This window comes from Topomyia yanbarensis, chromosome 3 (genome assembly GCF_030247195.1).
Source record: "Topomyia yanbarensis strain Yona2022 chromosome 3, ASM3024719v1, whole genome shotgun sequence".
NCBI classification, from domain to species: domain Eukaryota; kingdom Metazoa; phylum Arthropoda; class Insecta; order Diptera; family Culicidae; genus Topomyia; species Topomyia yanbarensis.
Genome location: NC_080672.1, coordinates 84,476,453 through 84,501,339, shown reverse-complemented (window position 1 = coordinate 84,501,339; position 24,887 = coordinate 84,476,453). Strand labels below are relative to the sequence as shown.

The window sequence follows — 24,887 nt, the reverse complement described above, 5'->3', positions numbered from 1 at the left end:
CACGTGTCGGGCACACAAAGTAAAGGTTTGTTTCTTATAAAATTGTGGGGTTTGATGGGTATGTCCCTAATATCCAACTTAAGCTCTCTATATGCGATTATAAGCTAACACGGTTTATATTTTTAAGATGTTGCGTTGCGTTGCGTAAGCACGGTATACTTCGTAGATTGCAGACTGATGACTCTCATTTCCAGCCAGACTACTTGAGGAGCATTGTTTGGGAATAACAGTTGATCCAGTCCGAGCGAGAATTTTGCCTGAGAACCACCATTGCTGGCCACGATCACCTTTGTCGTAACTTGGGATATGAGAAAGGAAGTGTTGATGTGGTACTTACTCAACGGAAGGCCCCGACTCAGTGACACTCCCATAAGTAATACGGTAGTACGTGGGTTGTTAGTCAGGATTCGCCTCAAGCAAGCGATGTGACTGAGAATTTGTTTTCGTGCATAACAAGTTTGAATAGTTTATTGACTATAATGCATAAATTTTCTCAATGCGAATGTGTTCATACTCTGAATAACCGTTTTATCGAGAGTTTGATACATCGAAAACAACTTGAACTTCGGACAGCCGGCTGTCGGGAATGTTGTCGACAATATAACATGGATCATAAATAATTGATTTAACATAATTGATTTATTGGCCTAAAAGTAAGCCAATGAATATGACAATTAAACGTTTGTTCTTCATGTTGGTATGACTGCTGCAAATTGCTAGTTGGCTTCTGATTCTTCTCACGAACTATCAATTCTCAACTCTTATTTCACTCAGGCAAGACCATGCGTATTCCCCACGCACTTTAACGCGGTTGGTATTTTTAAGATGTTGTACCATAACTGCTGTTAAGGAAATGTGTAGTGTTCTCATCGGTAATGGTTAGAGTTCTTGTAGCTTTCAACAAAAAATGCGTGAAATGCCTTCTGCATGCATACTTATGAATAGTGTTATTGACGGATGATTTACATCCGATCTCACACTCCACGACATTTGTGCTGTCACAGTCAATGTGATTGTTAAGAATATTGACGTGAAATATAGCATATAAATGCGGGTACGTGCTTCGAGAAGAACGATCAACAAGGGGACGGCTATAGCGTAGTTGGTAAATTGATTGCCTTGTACGCAGCTCACATGGGTTCGATTCCCAATCCCGCACATAGGTGATCTTCCTAGAAATTTTTTAACCCAAAAAAGAGGCGAATGACCGTAAAGCTAATATATCTATAATCCAAAAAAAACCATCTACGATGGCCCAGATCTTTATGCCTTGTTTTTGGATTTCAAGACGGCGTACGATTCAATGATTCGAAACTAACTACGGCGAGTAATGTTTGAACATGGCTCTCCGATAAAGCTGAATAAGCTGATCCACCAGAAGTTAGATATGTCAAAATCAAGCGTCGAAATAGTCAGAGAAACATTTCACTCGTTTTTTGATGTCAGATGGATTGAAGTTGGGTGATGGCTTTTCTAATCTTTGGTTTAGCATAGCGCTCGAAGGTGCGATGCGAAGGTCTTACATGCAGAGGAACGGAACCCGAACCATTATCTCCAAAATTCACATTCCTCTTCGCTTTGCGGACTATATCGACATCATTGGCGTTGATCGCAGACCAGTGAAAGAGGCATTTGTGCCTTTAAAATGGAGGCTGTGAGAATCGGATTAACTATAAACCCTGACAAGACAAAATACATCACAACAGTTGATTCCAAGGTTGAAATCGACATGGCACGATACGAGTTGGCGACGTATTCATATATCTTGAAACACTAGTGACATGTGATAACGTTATTAGGTGGGAGATAAAAAGGCGTATTGCGGCTGCGAATAGAACTTTCCATGGTTTGCACAATCAGCTAAAGTCCCATAGCCTATAGATGCAAACAAAACTTATTCTATACAATAGATAGTAGGCGGCACAGTAGAAAATGGAGACTGGTACTGACGCATGAATCACAAGCTGCACCAAGTGTATCTATAAACAAGCTGACATCGAATGTCCGATAAAACATGACAGACGGGTTGAACATGCAGTGCAAATGACGGAAGAACAAGTTAAAGTAATGCTCAGCAAAGAACCCAAAAGAGGATGTCGACTTTTTTTTCCTACGTTTATTTGACACGACATTTGCAAAAGCTTTTTACGCCAGTTTCTTTTTTTACATAGCACGTTACAAAAATCCTTAAGACTAATTTTAACTATACTAGTACTTTGTCTAAAACTAACACTGAAATCACTTTATTGTTTGCTTTATTCCTTACATTGTTGTATTTCATAATGATCTAGTATTTTCGGGTGAATTTATTTACTTTTTTTCTGTTATTGTCTAAATTTAAAAACTAAATATTCTAGGACACTTTAATTGGTGAATGATTAGCCTTGGATGAGAGTATGAGGAGATGAATTTAATTAAATTTTGACAGACGCTGTTTTTAGAAAATGATAGATAAGTTCCATGTATAGAGGATCGCGATACGCCAGGATGTCTCTAACAGGAACATGGATTGGTCTTCCTCGGACTTGTAAAGAATCTACTAATTGTGATCTGGCTTCACGATATTCAGTGCAGGACCAAACAACATGCTCAATGTCGTGGTAACCTTCTCCACAAGCACAATGATTACCCTCAGCGAGCCCAATACGACGGAGATGCGCATCTAAAGTATAATGATTGGACATGAGCCTAGACATCACACGGATGAAGTCCCGACTTACATCCAATCCTTTGAACCATGCCTTCGTTGATACTTTAGGGATAATTGAGTGTAGCCATCGTCCCATATCTCCATTGTCCCAAGATGTTTGCCAACTAGCAAGTGTCCTCTGTCGAGAAGCGCTATAAAATTCATTGTAAGCGATGGGTCTTTCATATATTTCACCATCTAGTGCACCAATCTTGGCTAAATTATCAGCTTTCTCATTGCCCGCAATAGAGCAATGGGCGGGGAGCCACACTAGGGTAAATTTATAACATTTTCTTGTCAGGTTACTCAGAGATTCTCGTATCTTCCCCAAAAAGAATGGATCGTGATTATCAATCCTCTTTGAGCGTAGAGCTGCAATTGTGCTGAGACTATCAGTGAGGATAAAGTAATGGTTCGGGGGTAAAGTATTAATTATTTGAAAACTATAGTGAACTGCTGCTAGTTCCGCTATATAAACAGAGGCGGGTTCTGCAAGTTTGAGAGAAATTGAAAAATTATTGTTGAAAATACCGAAACCAGTGGCCTCACTGATTCGTGACCCATCAGTGTAAAACATTTTAAGGCAGTCTATGTGTTGATATTTACTTGTGAATATTTTAGGGATCTCCCGCGAGCGTAGATGATCCGGAATTCCACGAATCTCTGCTTGCATGGACGTGTCGAAGAATAAAGTGGATTCAGGAATATCTAGTATATTGACGTATGTGTGAACATACCTAGCAGGCGTTATTTCTTGTGACATGTGATTGAAATACACTGTCATGAATCTGGTTTGGGGTTGAAGCTCGACAAGTCTTTCAAAATTTTCAATTACCAGTGGGTTCATAACCTCACATCGAATAAGTAAACGAGAAGAGAGATCCCAGAATCGGTCTTTTAAAGGAAGAACTCCCGCTAGTACTTCAAGACTCATTGTATGGGTCGACTGCATGCAACCTAAGGCAATTCGTAAACAGCGATACTGTATCCGTTCCAGTTTAATAATGTGAGTGTTCGCAGCTGAACGGAAACAGATGCACCCATATTCCATTACTGAAAGTATTGTTGTTTGATACAATCTTATCATGTCACTTGGATGAGAACCCCACCATGATCCAGTTATTGTTCGCAGAAAATTTATCCTTTGTTGGCATTTCGTTATTAGATACCTAATGTGGCCTCCCCATGTGCCTTTAGAATCGAACCAAATTCCAAGGTATTTAAAAGTCAGGACTTGGGCTATCGTTCTACCAACCAACTGAAGCTGAAGCTGAGCTGGATCACGCTTCCTTGAGAAAACGACCAACTCTGTTTTCTCCGTAGAGAAATCGATGCCCAGCTTTAAAGCCCAAATTGATAAATTATCCAAGCTATCTTGCAATGGTTGTTGTAAATTTATAGCTTTTGGTCCTATGGCAGAAACCACCCCATCATCTGCAAGTTGTTTTAAAGTGCATGGGCTGACAATACAATTATCAATGTCATTCACGTAAAAATTATAGAGAAGGGGGCTTAGACAAGAGCCTTGTGGGAGGCCCATGTAACTTATTCTGAGTGTCGCCAAATCGCCATATGAAAAATGCATGTGCTTTTCTGACAATAAATTGTATAAATAATTATTTAAAATCGGTGAAAGACCACATTGATGTAGCTTCTCCGAGAGAACATCAATGGAGACTGAGTCGAATGCTCCTTTTATGTCTAAGAACACAGACGCCATTTGTTCTTTTTTTGCGTAAGCGAGTTGGATTTCTGACGAAAGTAGCGCCAGGCAATCATTCGTTCCCTTTCCCCTCCGAAAACCAAACTGGGTATCTGATAGCAAGCCGTTCGCCTCAACCCAATTGTCGAGACGTCGTAGGATAATTTTTTCCAGCAATTTCCTGATACAGGATAGCATTGCAATCGGTCGATACGAGTTATGATCGGAGGCTGGCTTTCCCGGTTTTGGAATAGCGATAACTCTCACTTGTCTCCAGTCGTGCGGCACAATGTTCTGCTCAAGAAGCTTATTGAATAAATTCAACAAGCGTCTTTTTGCTAGGTCAGGCAGATTCTTCACCAAGTTGAATTTAATTCTGTCTAGTCCCGGAGCATTATTGTTGCATGAGAGGAGTGCAATTGAGAATTCCATCATTGTCAAAGGCGAATCTATGAAATCGTTACTTGTGGGAACATCGCGAGTGATTTTCTGCGCAGGAGCAGAATCGGGACAAATTTTCTTGGCGAAATTAAATATCCAACGATTCGAAAAATCTTCGCTTTCATTAGTCACGTTTCGATTCCTCATTCTTCTGGCTGTGTTCCAAAGAGTACTCATTGATGTTTCTCTTGACAAGCCATCAACGAAGCGTCTCCAATAACTAGACTTTTTGGCACGACGTATACTGTCAAATTTGTTTTGCAAAATGAAATAATTTTCAAAGTTCTCACGTATACCCCCTTTCTGTTTCATAATTTCTTTGTAGGCAACTTGTTTAGCTTCATATGCATCAGAGCACTCTTTGTCCCACCAAGGATTAGGGGGGCGTCTATTTATTGTCATTCCAGGATTGCATTTCGTTTGGGCTTGTTCTGCTGCTTCAATAATTAAACCCGCTAAGAATTCATATTCTTCGGTAGGGGGTAGCTCTTCTGTCGAAGCAAGAGAAGTGGAAATTAATGTTTCGTATGTTTTCCAATCAATATTTCGTGTTAAGTCATAAGGAACATTGATTGAATTCGTAAGGCCTAATTCACTGTTAATTGAAACAACGATTGGCAAATGATCGCTACCGTGAGGATCAGGTACAACCTTCCACGTGCAATCTAACCGAAGTGATGTCGAGCACAGAGATAGATCTAATGCACTTGGACGTGCAGGAGGTCTGGGGATGCGTGTTGTTTCGCCAGTATTTAAAACTGTCATATTAAATTCGTCACAAACATTGTATATCAAAGAGGATCGATTATCATTGTAGAGGGAACCCCACAATACTCCGTGCGAGTTGAAGTCTCCCAGTATCAGACGCGGAGCAGCCATGGATTCCACTACCTCAAAAATTTGACGTTGTCCAATTTGAACTTTGGGAGGTATATATATAGAAGCGATAGACATGTCTTTGCCTTTAATGTTCGTTTGGACAGCTACAGCCTCAATGCCCGCAAACAAGGGGATGTTAATTCTATAGAAAGAATAGCGCTTTTTAATTCCTAGAAGCACTCCTCCATACGGGGTGTCTCGGTCTAGGCGAATAATGTTGAAATCATTTAAGTTGAAATTAATGTTTGAGGTAAGCCATGTTTCACATAGAGCAAAAGCATCGCATTTTAAATTATGCAGTAAAATTTTTAAGGAATCAATTTTAGGTATGATACTTCTGCAATTCCACTGTAAAACAGTGATGGAATCTTTCATTGGAGGAGGTGAATTACCCATTGAAAGATACAATCGCTGCAAGGATGGGCCATTGAGCAATCAGATGCTCTAAAAATGTTCTAATTGTTGGGAGGAAAGCTGAAAGTATACTCTTTAGTGGTTCAGAAATATTGAATGCTTTAAAAATCCAATCAACAATTTCAGAAAATTTCAATAATCCTACCCCCGGCTGAGGCTCAGAGGAAGTCGAAATTTTATTATTTCCAGTAATGGTGTTCTGTTTGGATTGTACGTTCCCAAAACCGGGCGGAATTGATTTCGGTTTTGAATCGGAATTTTTCGGTTTTGGGCGCAGTTTATCTATTGGTGGAGAAATTTTAAGGCCCTTTCTTGGCAGCTTGGGAAAAGAAGACTGTTTTCTTTTTCTGGAATTTCCGGGTAAAACAAATGATGTACCTTCGCACGCTCCGTCAGAGTCAGACTGTTCCGAAAATAGAGATGTGTAAGTGTTTTCTAAGAAAATGGGTTTAGGGGTAGCATTTTTCAACATTTCTGCATAGGAGCGCTTAGACCTCTCCTTCAAGGATCGTTTAATTTTATCCTCACGCAATTTATAAATGGGGCATGCAGGGAGCTCATGTGAGTTTTCTCCGCACATTAAACATTTTTCTGAATTTTCATTGCATGTATCCTCTTGATGAGAACCCCCACATTTGCCACACCGTGCCTTATTGGAACAGTAAGTGGCTGTGTGGCCAAGCTGTTTGCAATTAAGGCAATTCATTACACGAGGAATAAAAAGGCGAACAGGGAGACGAATCTTATCGATAATGACATAGTTGGGCAGCGCAGACCCAGCGAAAGTCACTCGAAATGAGTCAGACAGTCGATAAACTTTTTTATCTTCTTCGTGTGATACTGAATGCAATTGCTTGCATTCAAGTATTTTTACGTCTTTAAGTATGGTGTCTTTGAAACGACCAACCCCATGCTTAATTATGTCATCAACAGTCAAACTCGATTCTGTGATGACCCCATCAATTTCAATTTCCTTTGAAGGAATATACGCTCTATACTCACGCGTAAAAAGCTCGCAAGAAGCAATTGCATTGGCTTGTTTGAGACTACCAACGACAATGCGTATTTTATCTTTATTGACTTTGACGATCTCTTTTACATCCGAGAATCGCGAAGTCAAATCTTTAGAAATTTGAATAATATTTAGCGCCTTTACTTTACGCCTAATAAATACAATCCATGGTCCCGTTGACGACTCTGGGTAAATTTTAATTCTAGTCGGATTTACATTTTCAGCATAAGGCTTAGGGGGAGGGTCTGTTACTCGTTCTCCCATCTCTTCATCCATTTTACCTAGCAAGAAAAACTATCACAAAAAGGAATGAAAAATATACCTGTTATACCTGTAGAACACACCTCATGTGTTACGTTGTAAACTCGGTGCCCGTTGTTTGACAATGTGACACTTGCTGTCCTTCTTCGTCGCGTTGCTTCTTCAGTAGAGAAATAGGCCTACCTGCAACACTTCAAAACTCTCTCCGGTTAAGCTGCTCGTCGGTATCACCACCACAAGCGCGCTCTCTCCGTTTCCACCGCCGCGGTAAACAAATGTGGCTACCTGTGGCTTGCTGCGAAAATCCCACTGTCGATGCGGCACTTTTCGGTGCCACTTGTTTTCCTTATTCGTCGTACCACTTCTGCGGTAGACGAGTAGAGCAAATGGGTCTACCTGTGACGCTTCCCCTCTCGTCGATTAGAATTGCCCGACGACACCAATACAATATATTTTTTCTGTGTGTACAGGCACGATCACTTTCGATTTCTGCCACCGCGGTAGGCAAATTCTTCTACCCGCGGTTTGCTGTCAAAACACCGAGGTTGCCGTTGACCACGCCTCCGACGTATCAACTGTCGACTCACACTTAACAAACTGGTCTCTCTCTCTCTCTCTCCCACAAAAACGCATACAGCGTCTCGCACTCCGTCACTCTCTCGAGAACAAAACCTTCCACCTGGAGGCACAACCGTCTCGGCCGGTTGCAAAAACTGTTATGCGGATGTCGACTTCGAGGTAGACTCCGCACTCGCAGACTCGCAATCGAGGAAGATCAAGAAGAGGAGGGATTGGTCAAGGACACTTAAAAATGGCGGTCCAAGATCAAGTAACCTAGAAATCAAAAATATAATTTCGATTGGGATTTCAGATTTTTCGGCCAAGATTAAGACGACAATGATCTTTTGATGTTTTCCTAGAGATTGTGTCATTATGTGGCAGAGAAAGGTTTCCACACATCATAAGCACTGATGCAAATGCAATTATGCACATTATTAGGGACAGTTCAGGTATCAATTTGAGAGGCTCGGCAATGATGCAATATTTGAGACTTGATATTTGATGATCTGAAAGGGAAGCGGTGCTATATGAAACTCGCTGCTCCGACAGTATTACCGATCTCGAACTATCGCATAGTACTTCCTTTTCATGCAAAAGTAGGACATAAAATGAATTAAGTCCTTTAGAACAATGATTTTTGTGTAATATTTGGTCTCTAATTATAAATAATTTTAGTTATCTATTTGGCATCGCACATGCAGGTTAGATAAGTTCTTGTCGTCTAGGAGCTCAGAATAGAAACTTTTCAGTTATTTAAGATCAGCTAGCGCCATTGTTATACATACCGTGACATAAACGGGTTTTCACACATTATCGATACGATGCACATTGTTAGGGTTAGTTCAGGTATCAATTTGAGAGGCTCGGAAAAGATGCAATACTTAAGATTCAATACAGGAAAACGTTGAAAATCTGCATAATCTCGAAAGGAAGAGGTGTTACATGTAACACTCTGCTCCGACCACTGGTTAGTGTCGAACGAGCTCGAACTCCCACATAGTAATTTCGCTTTATTTCTAATGGTTATGATTATTTTACTGTTCATGGCTATTTTTAATATTATTAAGATTTGAGAATATCTGTCAATTATTCGAGAGTATCCGTCAATAAATTTAAAGTGACTACTGAATAAATAAAATTTACGTCCTTGATACCTCAAGTGGCATGATTTTCTTTTAAATAATTTAGCTATTTAAATAAATGTTTCTCGCAAATACTTTGTATCCGAAAATTTCAAAACATTTGATAATGAATATTTGATTTCGAGTCCCGACATGCTGTACACTTTCTTCGGATTCGATAGCTGATAGATGCTAGAAAGAAGGATTATCTCTTCCAGCACCCCAGAGCACAATTCAGTATAATTGACTGCAGAGCTGCCTAATGCAACAATGTGCTTTATCTACTACTCTCCTCTGCATACCAGTGCTCCTTTCTCTCATGTAGACCAGCGCTTATTGCTAGCTGCTGCCTATTCGATCCATCAACAAATCACAATATTCGAAATTATTCATGGGCCAAAATGATTAGGTGCTAAACCGGTGTTCGTTCTTTTATAGATAAAGATTAAACAGCAAATCAAACACAGATACTGACACTGTCAGTTAGACGAGAAATCCAAGCTGACACCAAAATGGCCGAAAAACAACAGATTGCTGACAAGAATCTGAATACGAACTCTATCTTTTGGTAAGAGAGTCAAACGCCTGGAACTATGCATTTTTTATCCCTATAAAAGAAAAAAAAGAAAGGGATCCGATTTGCGCATGACACTACCTAACTTAGAAAAGTTGGATTTTTGTGCTTCGTATTCTGATGCCAATAATGTTTCAGCTTGAATTTCTCGTCTGACAGCAAGTTGGCGTCAGTTACTGACGAGTAAAATTCGAGACATAAAAATCCTTCTTTTCTAAGTTAGATGTTGTGCCCTCATGCGCAAGTCGAATCACTTTCTATTTTTATAGGGAGAAAACAAAGCATGACTTGTTATTTTTTATTGCTATCGGATTTTTTACTCGGAGTAACCTGACAATATGAAGTGAATCATAGAAGTGGGATTGACGCGCGGTATCTTGTTCTGTGCACTATATCACGAACACTGGCTCTATAATGTATTTTTGCTGTGCAATTTTCAATTTCTATCCAGACATTACACTGAACCGTATCAAATGAACAACAGGTAAGTAGGTAAATCGATTTCTTTGTACGCAGTTCACCTGGGTTCGATTCCCAACCCAGCACATAGGGAGAGAGATTTTTCCAAAAGAGATTTTTCTAACCCGAAAAGAGACGAATGACCCTAAGGTTAACACTTCTATAATCAAAATTAAAAAAAAATAAGAACGATGTTCGAGGTTCAAAGGTTGTCTAATATGCTGCTGCTCATACTTATTACTGGTCGCTAGCAGCTGGACATACCTATGACATTTCCAGAAAATGTGCATGGAACAAAAATGATTTCATCAATAATATTCCATATTTTGTGATATAGTTCACTTGAAAACTCATTACCATATGTAGAGTTAAATGAAATCGATAATGATTAGATATATCTTCTAAATATCACAAGCACGCAAAACAGATCGTTAGTGCTAGGAATCATGAATAAGTTCACGAATCTATGAATTATGTCATGTTTTAGTGAACAATTTCACGACCACGAATGGTCGGTCTTGACTATTATACTAGGAATTCTGAACCAGTATTTCATGAATAATAGTTCATTATTTGTAAACTATTTCACGAGCACGTAACTTTTTTGCTAGGCAACATGAATCGGGAATTGATTCATGATTCCTAGTATTCTTAGATTCCTAGTTTCTATGAATAATATTTCTTGATTTTGGAAGCTATTTCACAAATACGAATGGTAAATTGTGACTAATATACTAAGAATTATTAACCAGTTCACGTATACATGGATAATACGCTAGGAATTATGAAACTGTTCACATATACATGAATAATATTTTATTGTTTTGAGATATTTGACTATTTAATGAACAAGAATATTGACTCGAGACTACTATAACAGGAATCATGAACCAATTCAAGATGATTGAAAGGATTCATGGATAATACTACGAGTTTTGTGAAATAGTTCACGAGAAAAAATCCAGATGTTTTGATTTTGTGAACTAATTCACAATCACGAAAACCAGATCATTTTCAAGATGTAATAAATCATGAATTAGTTCGCATCGTATATTCGTGATCTGAATAATGTTCTTAAACCTAAGAATAGAGTCATAAATCGACCTATACCTTTATGCTGAATGTTCTTGAAGTTGGGAACTAGTCCACCTACAGAAAATCGATTTGGTAATGACATGGGAGGAACAATGACTGAAGATCACAAAACAAAAACAAATATCTCCACTAATAAAAGCGTTACTCAGGCGACAGGAAATTGAACAAAATTATAAAACACATTATTTTTGTTTATTTTTATTTTTCGTGACGTTAAATCGTGATTGTTTCAAAATTAATGGCACTTTCTTTGCGATTTTAGGAACAATAGCCTTTATTCAGTGTGCTGAGTATTATTCAAGAGTTCTTTATAAATCCAATCGCCAATTTATCTAATAAGCAGCTGTCAAAATATAATCCGTTAGCATAATTTTCGTTAGAAAAAATAACTTTTGGGGTATAGGGTAAAAATATCTAGAATGAATATTATTAATAAGCCGACAGTGTGACTAGGCTAAAAGCAGTTGAATAACAAGGTTTGTTCCAAATAGTGGTTGCCCATAAACAATGTTTTCATTATTAGGAAATAAATAACAAAGCTGAACGATACAATTCAAAACAAACTCCTTTTGATAAACATCGAAACCATCAAAACTAAACAGTTTAAAGTCGACATCAGCAAGAGCAAACATCAAGTCCAGCTACTTCATCAAGCAAAAGTCAACAATAACCGACGAAGGCCAATGTTCTTAGTTCTTGAAAACAACCAACCCATTGAAATAGAAACCAAAATAATTTCCATTCTGCGTGCAGTTTGTGACCTTAAAATGCTGGGGGCTGCTGCGTTTAGCTACTTGTAGGCATCACAACAATAGAAACGATTTTTTTTCTTCTCGGGAGCGGAAATTCGACTACTTACTATGCGAGGCAAGCCATTCATTATAGTCTAAACCAGCGGGCAGGTCCACCAGTAACCTCAGATCGGCATCGGGTAATTTGCGTTCCAACACTCCCTCCTCCAGGTATAGCTTTGTGTCACTCTGACTCGAGTCGCCGTCTCGTTCCTTGCGTCGGGCTTTTCTGTAAAGTACAAAGAACAGATAAACACACGATTATTATGGGTATAATTAAAAATATCCAAAGGCAGATAACTCGGAAGGCAAGCAGCGGCTTCGTAATCGTGAATATTCGGATGTATATAAGTATATTGCAACCTAAATGGGATATAAATCAACACTCAATTACGACGGACGTGCGAGTTCTTCCGGCAATGCGTCGTTGACCTATTTGTAGGAAAAAAGAACTTGCCACGAAAATGCACATAAAAACGTAGCCAGCCAGATGCAGGCCAATTTCGAAAGTTAATTAAGTATAAAAATACCGTTAGGGGGGAACGAGAGTTGCTGAACAATATTGTGGTGGTTGGTTCGGGAGAAGGATTTCCAAATGAACGCTAAATTTACGCGTATACATATGGCGCTTGAGGAGATTTTCCGCATGAAACCACTGAGGCAACCGAAAGATTATAGCAAACGGGAAGCGAGAACAGGCCAATGAATGAAGCATTAGTGTTGCGATGGGTTTATCATACGAAATCTTCTCGGACACAGTCGGTTGTGGTCTGATTCTATTTTTTTTTTCGAATCGCGGCAGCAGCAGTGAGGCCCGTTTATTAATCTTGGTAATGCATCATCTGTTTATGCCGAGAGAAATTTTGGATTATGAAATGCTTCAGAAAAGAATGGCTCTATTTTCGATCATACGTTACGGCAAACACTTTTTGCAATAATTGTAAAAATACCTTTTCTCAAGGTACCATTTTCAATCAAAACACAAAAACAAGATTTCGAAACCACCATTTTTGGTAAAGGTCGAACTCGAGACGGAGATATAAACGTGTATGATGCAAATTTGAATGCTGATTTGTTTTGGGTTTGAAAGCAACAACATAAGGCAATCGGTTCAAAGCACCACCTATGATGAGCGGTGCAACCAATTACGATAAAGGTTGAACTCGAAGCAATATGGGATTATTAAATTAGGTAACTTCAAAAGAGCACTGAATAGCAGCAATTCCAGATCATACAGGAAACTAATGTGACCTTAGTTAGTTGTGGAGATGCGTTTCGAGGTCTTCTCATCAGAATCCGACACAAACTTAGTGACAGGACTAAGCTAGCACCGGACTGTGGGACACCTACCATTAATGACATATGCTTTTTACCAGCACAGTGAAACTTTGGATGTTTAAGAGCACTAACTGCAGTTAATAGTACAAAAAAGACTGGTAAAAATACTTCGCTTTTTCATCAAAAACGTTTAGTAAGACTTATAAACTCAACCTCTTCCACAAACTTCTTAATTGTGAGTAGCCCTAAAATTTTGTCAAAGGAATTAACTTACAGAGACAGCAGAACAAGTTATTGTTGTTTAGTTTTATCATCGTAGATCATGCTGAATTTCAATGTTTATCAGAATTTGGAGAGTAATCATATGAACAATGTTTTCAAAGACACCTTTTGAATATAATCGAGGGTTTCGTCGCTAATAAAATAAGTTCACGATTTTGGCATTCCCGACCACTGAGCAAGAGCTTCCCGAACACAATCATCGATCGTTTATCTAAGAGACATTTTACTGGAATATTTGTCTTTTTCGCTTTTTTATTGTTTCTAAATTTTAACACTTTTTATTGCTCCTATATATTTCCTTTTTGGCTATTTTTTTGTTATTTCTGCTATTATATGGCTTTTTATTATTTTTTTATTTCTGGAAATTTTGCTATTTTTTATATTTGCTATGTTCGATAATTTTGCAAACGCCATTGTTGTAATTCTTTAACATGTTTTTATTCATTTTTTTTGTTTTTTGCAATTATTACATTACGCAAGCTAAGAAATAGAATCTCAACTCTCGTCATTTTATTATGCTACTTTTAAATAGAATTCCTATTTTCATATTTATAGAATAATTTCATGTATTTTAAAGATTCATTACGTTGAACCTAGATGGCGGAAATATAGAACACGAAAACGAAAATAAACAAAAAAAAGCCGGAACACAGTGGAATCGTCAGTTCATGTAAAATACGTATTACGATGTAACAGTTGAATCAGAACCATTAAATTATGACTTTTCTTGAGGGGTAGGGAGGGGGATTGAGTGTTGATAAGGTCAATTCGATAAAAAAAAGCGCGATACATTCACTCAATTTCTGTATGATAATACCATAAATGAATAAAAATTCGTTAAATGTTCATGGCAAAATACTGAAAATTGAGTGAGTGACAGTTGATCTCCGTAGCCACCCGGTCAAAAACTTGTTTTGCGATGTTCATCATACTTCTAAATCTACTGGACTAATCATGCTCAAACTTTTATTTTTTTCTTGACTTTTGAATTTTTCGTAGCACTTTGAAACCAAAACCTGATATTAGTCGAACTTGTTATTTTCTCGAGAGTACTGGAGCTGTAGAGCTAGAAACTCGTCAGCGCTTCCCGTCAGAATCATTGGCATTTCCCGTCTCTTCTGCAATTGTAGTGAGAATTGCAGAAGAGACGGGAAATGCCACCCACTAAAACACTGATTAAAGCCAATTGCAGCGGTTCGTGATTCTGACAGTGATATTCATTGAACGGTTCAGATATGTACGGACGTAGAGATTTCGTGATCGCGTGTATCATCGCGAAGGGCTCGAGCGTTTGTAAGTTAACGTGTTCAATCGCGTGTGCGTTATTAAATGTTGCGTGTGCTAACGTGTACGTAACTTCGCGTGTATAAATTCTATTTTATAACCGTGTGCCTTTCATATATTTGCGTGTGTTGTTGGATGAACGCGAAACGTGAATCTGATACTTAATTTTCGGTGTACGGCTCAGATACTAGAAGAGAGTTAGTTCTTTCACATCACAAGAGTTCCCGATCATGTCGCCATGGCACGTGTTGTCTAGCGGATATGATCGTAATTTTTTAGTGGTCTAACTGAAGGCACGGTCCTAGGCTACTAGAGCCGAGAGTAGGTCCTAGGCTACTAGAGCCGAGAGTAGGTGCTTCCAGGCGTAACCGATTCATGATCGCGCGACCACGAGTGTTTGTAGGTATACTCTTGAAACCGCGTTTGCAAATGTAAATTTATAGGTGCTAAAATGTTCACTTAGTCATCGGGGCGTTATCCTGTTTGTGAGATCGCGAGCGCAGGTGTACGTGGATGATTGCGAACGGATCGAAGGTTTGTATGTTAACGTGTTTGTCGAGTGTGCTAGCGTGTATCTAAATTTGCGTGTATAAATTCGATTTCATAACCATGTGGCCATTCGCACACATTCGCACGTGTATTCTTGAATGATCGCACGGACCGTGAATCTGATACTTAATTTTTGTGTATGGTCTAGCATCTGGCTAGATGGAAGTAAGTTTCCCCGTTTCACTAGAGTCTCCGGTCATGTCGCCATGAAACGTTATTTTGTCTAGTGGATATGACCGTTACGTATGTCGCTAGGACCGAGGGTACAGACTTCTGGATGTGACCGATTCATGATTGTGCGAACACGGACGTTTGTAGGTTCACGTTTGAAGCCGCGTTTGTAAATGTATGAGTGCTACAATGTTCACTTTATCGCCGAGGTGTTATCAAGTTTGCGAGATCGCGGGTGTAGGTGGCTAATCGTGAAGGTACCAAGCGTTTGTATGTTAACGTGCTGAATGCTAGAAGAGAGTGAGATTCACCATATCATTAGAGTTCCCGGTCATGTTACCATGGGACGCGTTGTTTAGTAGATTTTTTAGTACAACTGAAGACATGAACCTAGACCGCTGAGATCGAAGGTAAAGATTTCCGTAGGCGAACGATGCATGATAGCGCAAACATGGGCGTTTGTATGTTCTCGCTTGAGACCGCGTTTATAAGTTTATTTGTGCTAAAACATTCACTTAATCACTGGGGTATTTTCATGTGTGGGAGACCGCGACCTTTGATGTACGTGGATGATAGCGAAGGTCTAAAGCGTTTGTACGTTAACGTGCCTAGTGCTAAAAGAGTGTGAGATCCATTTTTTTTCCTTTAGGAAAAACATATTGGTATGCAACATAGCGTTTGACTCTCATTTTTTGGAAGGCGTTTGGCTCTCTTGCCAAAAGACAGTTCGTTTCCCTATAGTTGTCAGCGACCTAGAGCCCTTGTGTGGTTATCTAACCGAGACATCATTTGGTACCAGCCAGTTGCTTTAGGCGTTCACACACGTTGTGTGAACTGTTTGGATATATCATCTAACTGGCACCGATTTGGTGTTAGTTCGGATGAACAGTCAACCTGGTGTCAGTTACTGACGAGTGGAACACGAAACATTCAAATCCCCAACTTTTCTTCAACTTTTTTTTAACGTCAGAACTCTTGGTCGAACTAAACTAAAATGTTCAGACGATCGAAAGTTCATTATTTTTTCTTTAATGTAACAAGATGTATTTTTATTTTGAAGGCGATTTTTTTTCTCTAACTCGAAAACTATTGTACTCTAAATGCACTTCATTTTCGAATTCAGCATACGATTTCACATCGAAAATGGAGGTCAAATATTGAAGTTCAGATTTTTATTTTCATTTCGTGTACAACTAGTGTAATCTGATGTGTACGTTGGCGGAGGTGTAAATGCAAGCTACTGAGTTTTTTTAAGATAAATTGTCAAAATATCCTATACGGTCACGATCCACGCGCGATCATTCCAGGATACGCGAATATGCAAATGACCACACGGTTTTAAAAATAATTTATGCACGCGAAGTTACATACACGCTAGCACACGCGACAAAAACGTTAATATACAAACGCTCGTGTCCTTCGCGATCATCCACGCACACTTACGTCCGTGAAGTCGCAAAACAGGGTAACACCCCGGTGACTAAGTGAACGTTTTAGCACTTATAAATGCACAACCGCGGTCTCAGGAGTGAATCTACAAACGGCCGAATTCGCGCGATCTTGAATCGGTTACGTCAGGAAGTCACTACCCTTGTAGCCTAGGTCCAATGCCTTCAGGTGCACCAAAAAGAAAACGCTCATATCCACAAAACAACACGTTCCATGGTGACATGACCGGGAACTCTAGTGATATGGGAGAAACCACTCTCTTCTAGCAACTGAACCGTACACTGAAAATTAAGTATCAGATTCACGGTCCGTGCGATCATCCACACGGGAATATGCGAAAGGACACACGGTTACATAATCGAATTTATACACGCGAAGTTACATACACGTTAACACACGCGACATACAAACGCACACGCGATCGAACGCATTAACGTACAAACGCTCGATTCGTTCGCGATGATACACGCGAAGTCCCTGCGCCTGCACATATCTGAACCGTACAATGAATATCACATTCAGAATCAGTGTTTTAGTGAGTGACATTTCCCGTTTCGTCTGCAATTGTTGTGAGTGATTCTGACGGGTAGCTGTTCCGAGAACCTAGGTCAAGTAAGACAACTCTTGAAAAAATGGGTCTGTTATGATTTTATGGGCAGAATGCTAGGGACATTATTTTATGCATTGTCAAACCTGGAGACGTAACGGCAAATGATGTCACAGCCAATAGGTTCGTAAAACGCCGAACATACCAAGGACTACACATTTTCCTATTTCCTGTTTACACCAGTTCACAAACCTTTGTAAATCAAAACCAAAACAAGGTTTCGCGTTATCTATTGGCGTCAATTTTGCACCAATGTAAACACCATGGACCAGTATCGCAGCTTTGGCAGATATCAGTAACATTTTTTACCTTATCAGTTCGATGCTACCTAAAAACATCAAAACAATCGCCCCGTCGTTGGTCGGACAGCAAATTATTTAGCACCTTTCCAAATACGACTTGGCGACTTAGTGAAACCTTTCCTTATTGATACCACATTCCCACACATACCTACCTATTCATAAGTATACCTAAACAATTTTAGCAACGCAACAGAGGATGGCGGCAACGAGAATCACACGACTGATAAGCGTCATACCTCAATCCTTATCACCGTTAGGCTAAGCCCGTGTGTTGGTTATCTGTTTCGGACGATATTAGCGAGTGAAGCGTTGACTCACCTGATAAGTTGCAAATAGATATGGGTAATTCGCACAGCAAAGCTGGGCCCACCGGCAGTTTTACGATTACCCGGAAACCAAACTACGCAAAACATATCGGCGATCTAAAGATTGTCACTGCCGTAATAACCGATTATTTGCTTATACTTTGTCGTATGATAATAATCGATGATCGTCTGGGTGAAGCTCGTTAGTTCTCCGGTAAATAGTGGGTAATAAGCGCTGGGTCGGGTACCTTAATTATTCAATCAGTCACCGTTACACGGGTCGATGCATCTCCTCTAGACGGAGTCGTCTCTGTTTTTTTGTTTTGTTTTATAATAGACTCATGTCATGGTAGATGCTAACATCTAAGGCTTGTTGACTTCTGCAGAAGGATACACAGTTTGTGAAATGCAGTTTAGTTGATGTCATCCAAGTCTCACAAAGTCACAGTGGGAGAAAGTGGAAAATACTAACATTAAAAACCTTTCAATCGTCGCCAATTTTTGGGACAGGTTTTGTATCTAGAATTCCGATAATTTTTCATAGTCATTTTTTAAACATACCAAACTATTGAGTTTTCAATATACCAATAAATTATTGTTTACTAGATTTTTAACGATGTTCGCGCATCATTATTCCATTGTTGCCACTGCAGAACAGAACGAAAAACCATTTATAATGATGAATGATCCGAAAGGAATTTTTGAGAATGTAACGTCACTTTCTTGTCTAGTTTATTTTAATTTATAAATCCTTTATAAAATATTTCCCAATTTTTGAATTGCGAAACTTTTGAAACGTGAATGAGTCTACTGTGCTTGATCAACTCGCATGTATCTTCGGAAGGAACATTTTGTTATGTTCTAAAATCAACTTCTAAAATTCTAAAAATACCTTTATAAAAGTACATATAGGTAAAATTTAGCCTTAAAAACTGTTTTGCGTGCAGCACATTTTAACTTTGACCCTCGTTTTTCGCTATTAGTCCCACTGTTGGTCTATGCGTCCATTAGAAACGTGACTACATCCGTGACTATAAGATCACCTTTCGTCTACTTGCTACGGAAACACCAACAACAACAACACCACCAGCAACACGACAATTGTCGAGTGATGATTAATTTTCCATATTACAACTTTTGCTGCTAACAAGCCAGCAAGCGCACAACCGTCGCCGCATGTGATTGTGACATGAAATGTCATCAGTTAAGCTAATGAGTCGAGCTGTTCGCTAGTTTTACTAGGCAGATTGATTCAATCATAGCGCGAGACATTTGAGTCGGTCCAGTAAGAAACGGGACAGACGTTGCTTATGATCATGACGATGATGATGATGATGAAGCAAACCCAGATTTGCTTTCATGTGCAAGCCTGGACTTAGGGTTTTCATAGATCCGGATGTGAAGGGCCTTGAATCGCAACGATCGAAGAACAGAGAAACGCGCGGGCGGATTAGTGATTGAGTGACGGAATATAATTGTGCAATGTTACATAAACAAATCCAATTAGTGAAATGAACTTAGACTCTAAACTTTGAAGCGCATTTTATAAAAATTAACAACTACGGATACTTGTTATTTCGTCACAGCCTTCTAGTTTACAAGTCCAATTTTACACATTTGCACTTCACATCAGAAACATGCTTCTCAAATCCGTTTATTTAGCATAGCTCAAATTATTCATATTATGATAGGTTGGTACCCGCTAACCAACTAAACCAACAAATTCATCGAGACCGTGCTGTGCGTATCCGATCACCTGATCAGTTCAAGCTGCCTAAACAGCGCAGACAAAGACGTGAAATATATCATCATAATTCAGGCAATTAGCGCAGACTCACAATTAAAGCCATTGGAGCTGACCTTGGGCAGCATCCAATCGTCACGCCGCGTCTCGTTACGCCGATGAGTGGCATTTACGCATTTTAAATACCGCTGGAAATGAGCTTAATGTATGAAGTTGTGCATTTACGTCTTTATTGGCAATCGTAAAAATCAAGGTTCACATGGTATTATTCAGTTACGGAAAAGTGCGTTGTTGAGTCCTAAATCAATGGACATGGGCTGCTTTCCTATGCGGATTGCAAACGAGCCAATCGAATACCAGTTTCCTGATAGTTGAATAGGTATAGAATAATTATGCCATTAAGTAATTGCATGGCCCCAAGTTATTAAAACTTTAATTTTCAGTAATTACCTACAAATTGCTTGCCAAACAAGATATTTTCTTTGAAATACTGCAATTTTAATTCACTTGATGATGAACAAGAAATTCAGCAAACTTGGCTATATTATAAATATGATTTGCGCAAAAATATCGCACTCGTCGAATGTCGGACTAATGCTATTCTCTGCTACCGGCTTTTCGTAATTATCTGAGCAATTACAGCTAGAATGTAATATTACCATGACTGCTCTTAATTGTTACTCCGTCATTGATTAGAAATTACACAAAGAATCAAAGAATACAAATAACAGAGCCGACCACATCCTTGTAGTTATCGAGGAAAGAAAGGAATATTAGAGTAGAATTTACTGTGTTATTGCAGAGGTCGCTCATGTTGCGTGAATTAGATACACGGTAGAGAACATCGCTGACGACTGTCATTTCGGCTGTTACCGTGGATCAGCTGTATTAGCTACGCCGTCATTTATGTTTTCGTGTGATGTTCTGCCAAAACGCAATGTCTTTCGTCCTCAGTACAGTACATTTAATCAATGTAAAAGAATGTCAAATGAGTTTTCTCTTACGCAAAAATTAATGTTAATCACGAGTATTGTGTTGGTTTTTCGATATTTTTGTTTTGACAACAAGAAATGCGGACATCAACATGAAACATACGCTTAGGGGCACGATAGGTCAGCCGTTTAGGGGCACTATAGATCACTACTATAATTTACATTTGAATCGTTTTGACAGAAAAATTGTGCGTAATTTCGTGCGAAAAACGCCAAAACGAAGTTAAGAGGATATAAAGAATACAATTGCGTCTGTACAAGATGGCGCCAGTATTCGATCAGCCTCTAAACAATTCAAGGTTTCCTTCGTTACATTACGTGCTCGTGTGGAAGGAAAGTGCTCGTCATCAATGAAAGCGCATCAGATATTTCGCGTGAGTTAACAATATAATAATTTAAGATGTTGTTGAAGTAGATAATTGAAAAATAACATGAAAGGGGAAAAAATAACATGAAAGGGAAAAAAATCGCACAGCCAAGTAACCACGTTAGCTGGAATGCACAACTTCAATACCACACTCTGGCGACGATGAGAACACCGAAAAAGTCATTTGCAAGTACAAAACCAGACGCAGCTGCTGAAAAAACATGTTTTCTCAACATTTACATGTGTGGTTTCATGATTTTTCACATCATTTGTCACTTCTTGATTTTATTACCTGAACGACGTTTTGAACGCTCACATATTTTCCTTGTTTTGTCGTGAGCCATGTCTTTTTTCCTTTTTTCAAGATTTTTAGAAACGTGTCCAACGGAAAATAGACAGAGAAAGAATGACCGGAATGGTGACAAGTCACCTTTTATTGGACACGCAGGAAAAATATGTCGTCAAGCAGGAATCGAACCTGCGATTTCCCGGTCTCTAGTTGGGTGCGTTAACCACTCCGCCATTGAGGAACTGTGATGATGTTCAACAGTATCGTGATCGCCAAAGCCCCAATAACTACCAATGGACCCATCGACCCCCAATATCTCCTATAAGCAATTCGTCACCGCCCCCTCTCCGGCAGATCTCACTCGTTTTCTATTTTTAACTCCAGTGGATCGCGTACAGACTTAAGATACGTTGTCAGTACAGAATTACCTTTACTATCTTGAGACATTTGTCAAAATAAATGATTATTTCATTATTATTGACTATATAGACTATGGCTATGACAACTATGATTTATTTTCTTTCTTCACAAATGATTGAATAAGATGACTTTTTGCAATAAATATCTGCGTGCGTTGATATACTAACAGGAGTTCACTTTGAGCTTTGCAACGCGGACATACAACCAACGACACGACCCTGCAGTTTGTTATTCTAATAACTTAAATTAAAAGAAACAATGGTGGATAAAAAAAACGATGAGAGACTTATTCACAAATTGAATAAAACATTGTACTAAACTGATCTTATCAAACAAATGAACTGAATAAAATGTGCAAACTAGACAGTGTAGAAGATGTCAGAAATGAAGAAACACTCCTGTTTTTGTTGACTATTTTCGATTCAACCTATTTTTTCCGAGTGCTACAACTGGACTGTAGAGCTGGATTCTCGGAAGGGCTCCCAGGCTATCAGAATCACTCAGTACAATTTCAGACGAGACGAGAAATGTCACCCATTAAAACACTGCTAACGGCTAATTGCAACAGGCCGTAATACTGATCGTGATATTGAGTCTGCAGTTCCGATATGAGGAGGTGAAAATTGCATGAACGCGTGGGAACGAGCGTTTATATGGTTGCGCTGAGAGCTCGTTTATAAATTAATAAATGTTAAAACGTTTACGTAGTTACAGGGATGTTTTGAGTTTGCGAGATCATGAGTGTCGGTTCATGTGCATGATCGCAATTGTATTTTCGCCATTGTAACCAGAGCTGTATTATCGCGCAAGACTCGAGCGTTTGTATGTTAACAGGCAAGACACAGTTGGCGTGCGTGTCGCGTGTATGTAGCTTCTAACGAATAAATTCATCCAGGAGCTCCCGGAAGAGTACAATTTATCGGACGAGAGTAGTCGTGTTTATAAATTCGAAATCGTGGGCGTAACTATTCGTGATTTATGTATGTTATTAAGCACGTTCTTTTTATCGAGCGGGCTTTTGTATGCCGCGTATTCTCGCGGATTTGTAACTTGGCGCGTACTAACGCGTTTCTGCAACTGTGTTGCCTTCTGTATATTCCCGTGTGTTTTTGAGTGTCACCCAGAAAAAAAACACGTCCCAATTTTCTTAAGGGGGACTACGACTCTCTAGGCCCGAAATTGAGCTATTTTGCGGCATAAATTGCAAAGTATCTACTGGATAGATTTCGAATTCTTATTTTTCATTTCGAAGCTGCATGTTTTGACTTTTTAATGTTGAAACCAAAAAAAAACATTAGGGACCCTTAAACGTCATTGATGACATTGATGTTGACACTGCATGGGTAATCTGTAATCAGAAAACTGATAATTTTCATAATAATAGTTTACTGCGCGTTGGTCCACTCAACGTTAGAATATTGTTCAGCTGTTTGGAACCCGTACTACCAGAACGGGATTGACAGAATCGAGGCTGTCCAACGCAGGTTCATACGTTTCGCCCTTCGTCATCTCCCATGGCGAAACAGATTTCAGCTGCCGAGCTATGAAAACCGTTGCCAGCTTATACGCCTCGATACACTCAGCCAGCATTCGGAGGGACTGCTCTCGAGCCCTGTTCGTCTCGGACTTACTCTCTGCCAGAGTGGATTGCCCTACAATCCTCGGACGTCTGGATCTTCAAGCCCGCGTTCGAGCTCTACGTAATAACTCCCTTCTGCGAGTTCCGTTCAGGAGAACCAACTATGGTTGCCAGAGCGCTGTAACCGGACTCCAACGAATTTTTAACAGTGTGGCGCGGGCCTTCGACTTCGACCGGACGCGGAATGCTATAAAAGCGAAAATGTTGTCAATTTTAAAATGTAATTAGTTTAAGCAACCACCATTGGGGCCAAGGGGCTTGTTGGTGAAGGTAATAAACATAAACATAAACATAAACATGTATTTGTGAACTGGTTCATGATGCCCAGTACAATAGTCACGACAGACCATTCGTACTCGTGAAATAAGTCACGAAATCGTAAAATCTTCTTCATGTATACGTGAACTGGTCCATGATAAATCATAAAATATTATACATGTATTCGTAAACTGGTTCATGATGCCTAGTACAATAATCATGACAGATAATTCGCACTCGTGAAAAAGTTAAAAAATATATGTAGTCGTAAACTGGTTCATGATTCCTAGTACATGATTTACGATCTGTTTTACGTGCTTGCGATATTTAGCAGATATCCCTAATCATATTTAAGTTCATGTAATATGGTCATCAAGTTTTCACGTAAACTATTTCACGACATTTGGAATATTATTCGTGCGACCAGTAATAGGTACGAGTAGTAGATGTTAGAAAACTATTAGGATCTAGAACAACGACATTCAGTTGATAAGTTTCAATGTGATGTCTGGACAGAAAACGAAAAATGCACTGAGCACGAAAACCATTATAGAGTTACATATTGTTTTCGTGATAAAGTTCACAGAACAAGATACCGCGAATTAGTTACACTATTATGATCCAGTTAATATTGTCACGTTACTCGAAGTAAAATATATGATAGCATACAAAAAACAACATCGCGATAAGGCGAAGTGAAATCTATCTATCTATAATTATATATATATATATATATATATATATATATATATATATATATATATATATATATATATATATATATATATATATATATATATATATATATATATATATATATATATATATATATATATATATATATATATATATATATATATATATATATATATATATATATATATATATATATATATATATATATATATATATATATATATATATATATATATATTAGACTGCCCAGAAAAAT

General features: G+C 38.8%; 1 protein-coding gene across 7 annotated transcripts in view; it reads right to left on the bottom strand.

Annotated features, from left to right (window-relative positions):
• LOC131688844 (MOB kinase activator-like 2) overlaps positions 1-24,887 on the bottom strand; it is a 498,911-nt gene that overhangs the window by 41,686 nt on the left and 432,338 nt on the right. For all 7 annotated transcript variants that reach the window (XM_058973406.1, XM_058973408.1, XM_058973411.1 and 4 more), the window contains one exon: positions 12,068-12,228. In XM_058973406.1, the coding sequence (XP_058829389.1) occupies positions 12,068-12,228 (161 nt within the window). The remainder of the gene's footprint in view (positions 1-12,067; positions 12,229-24,887) is intronic.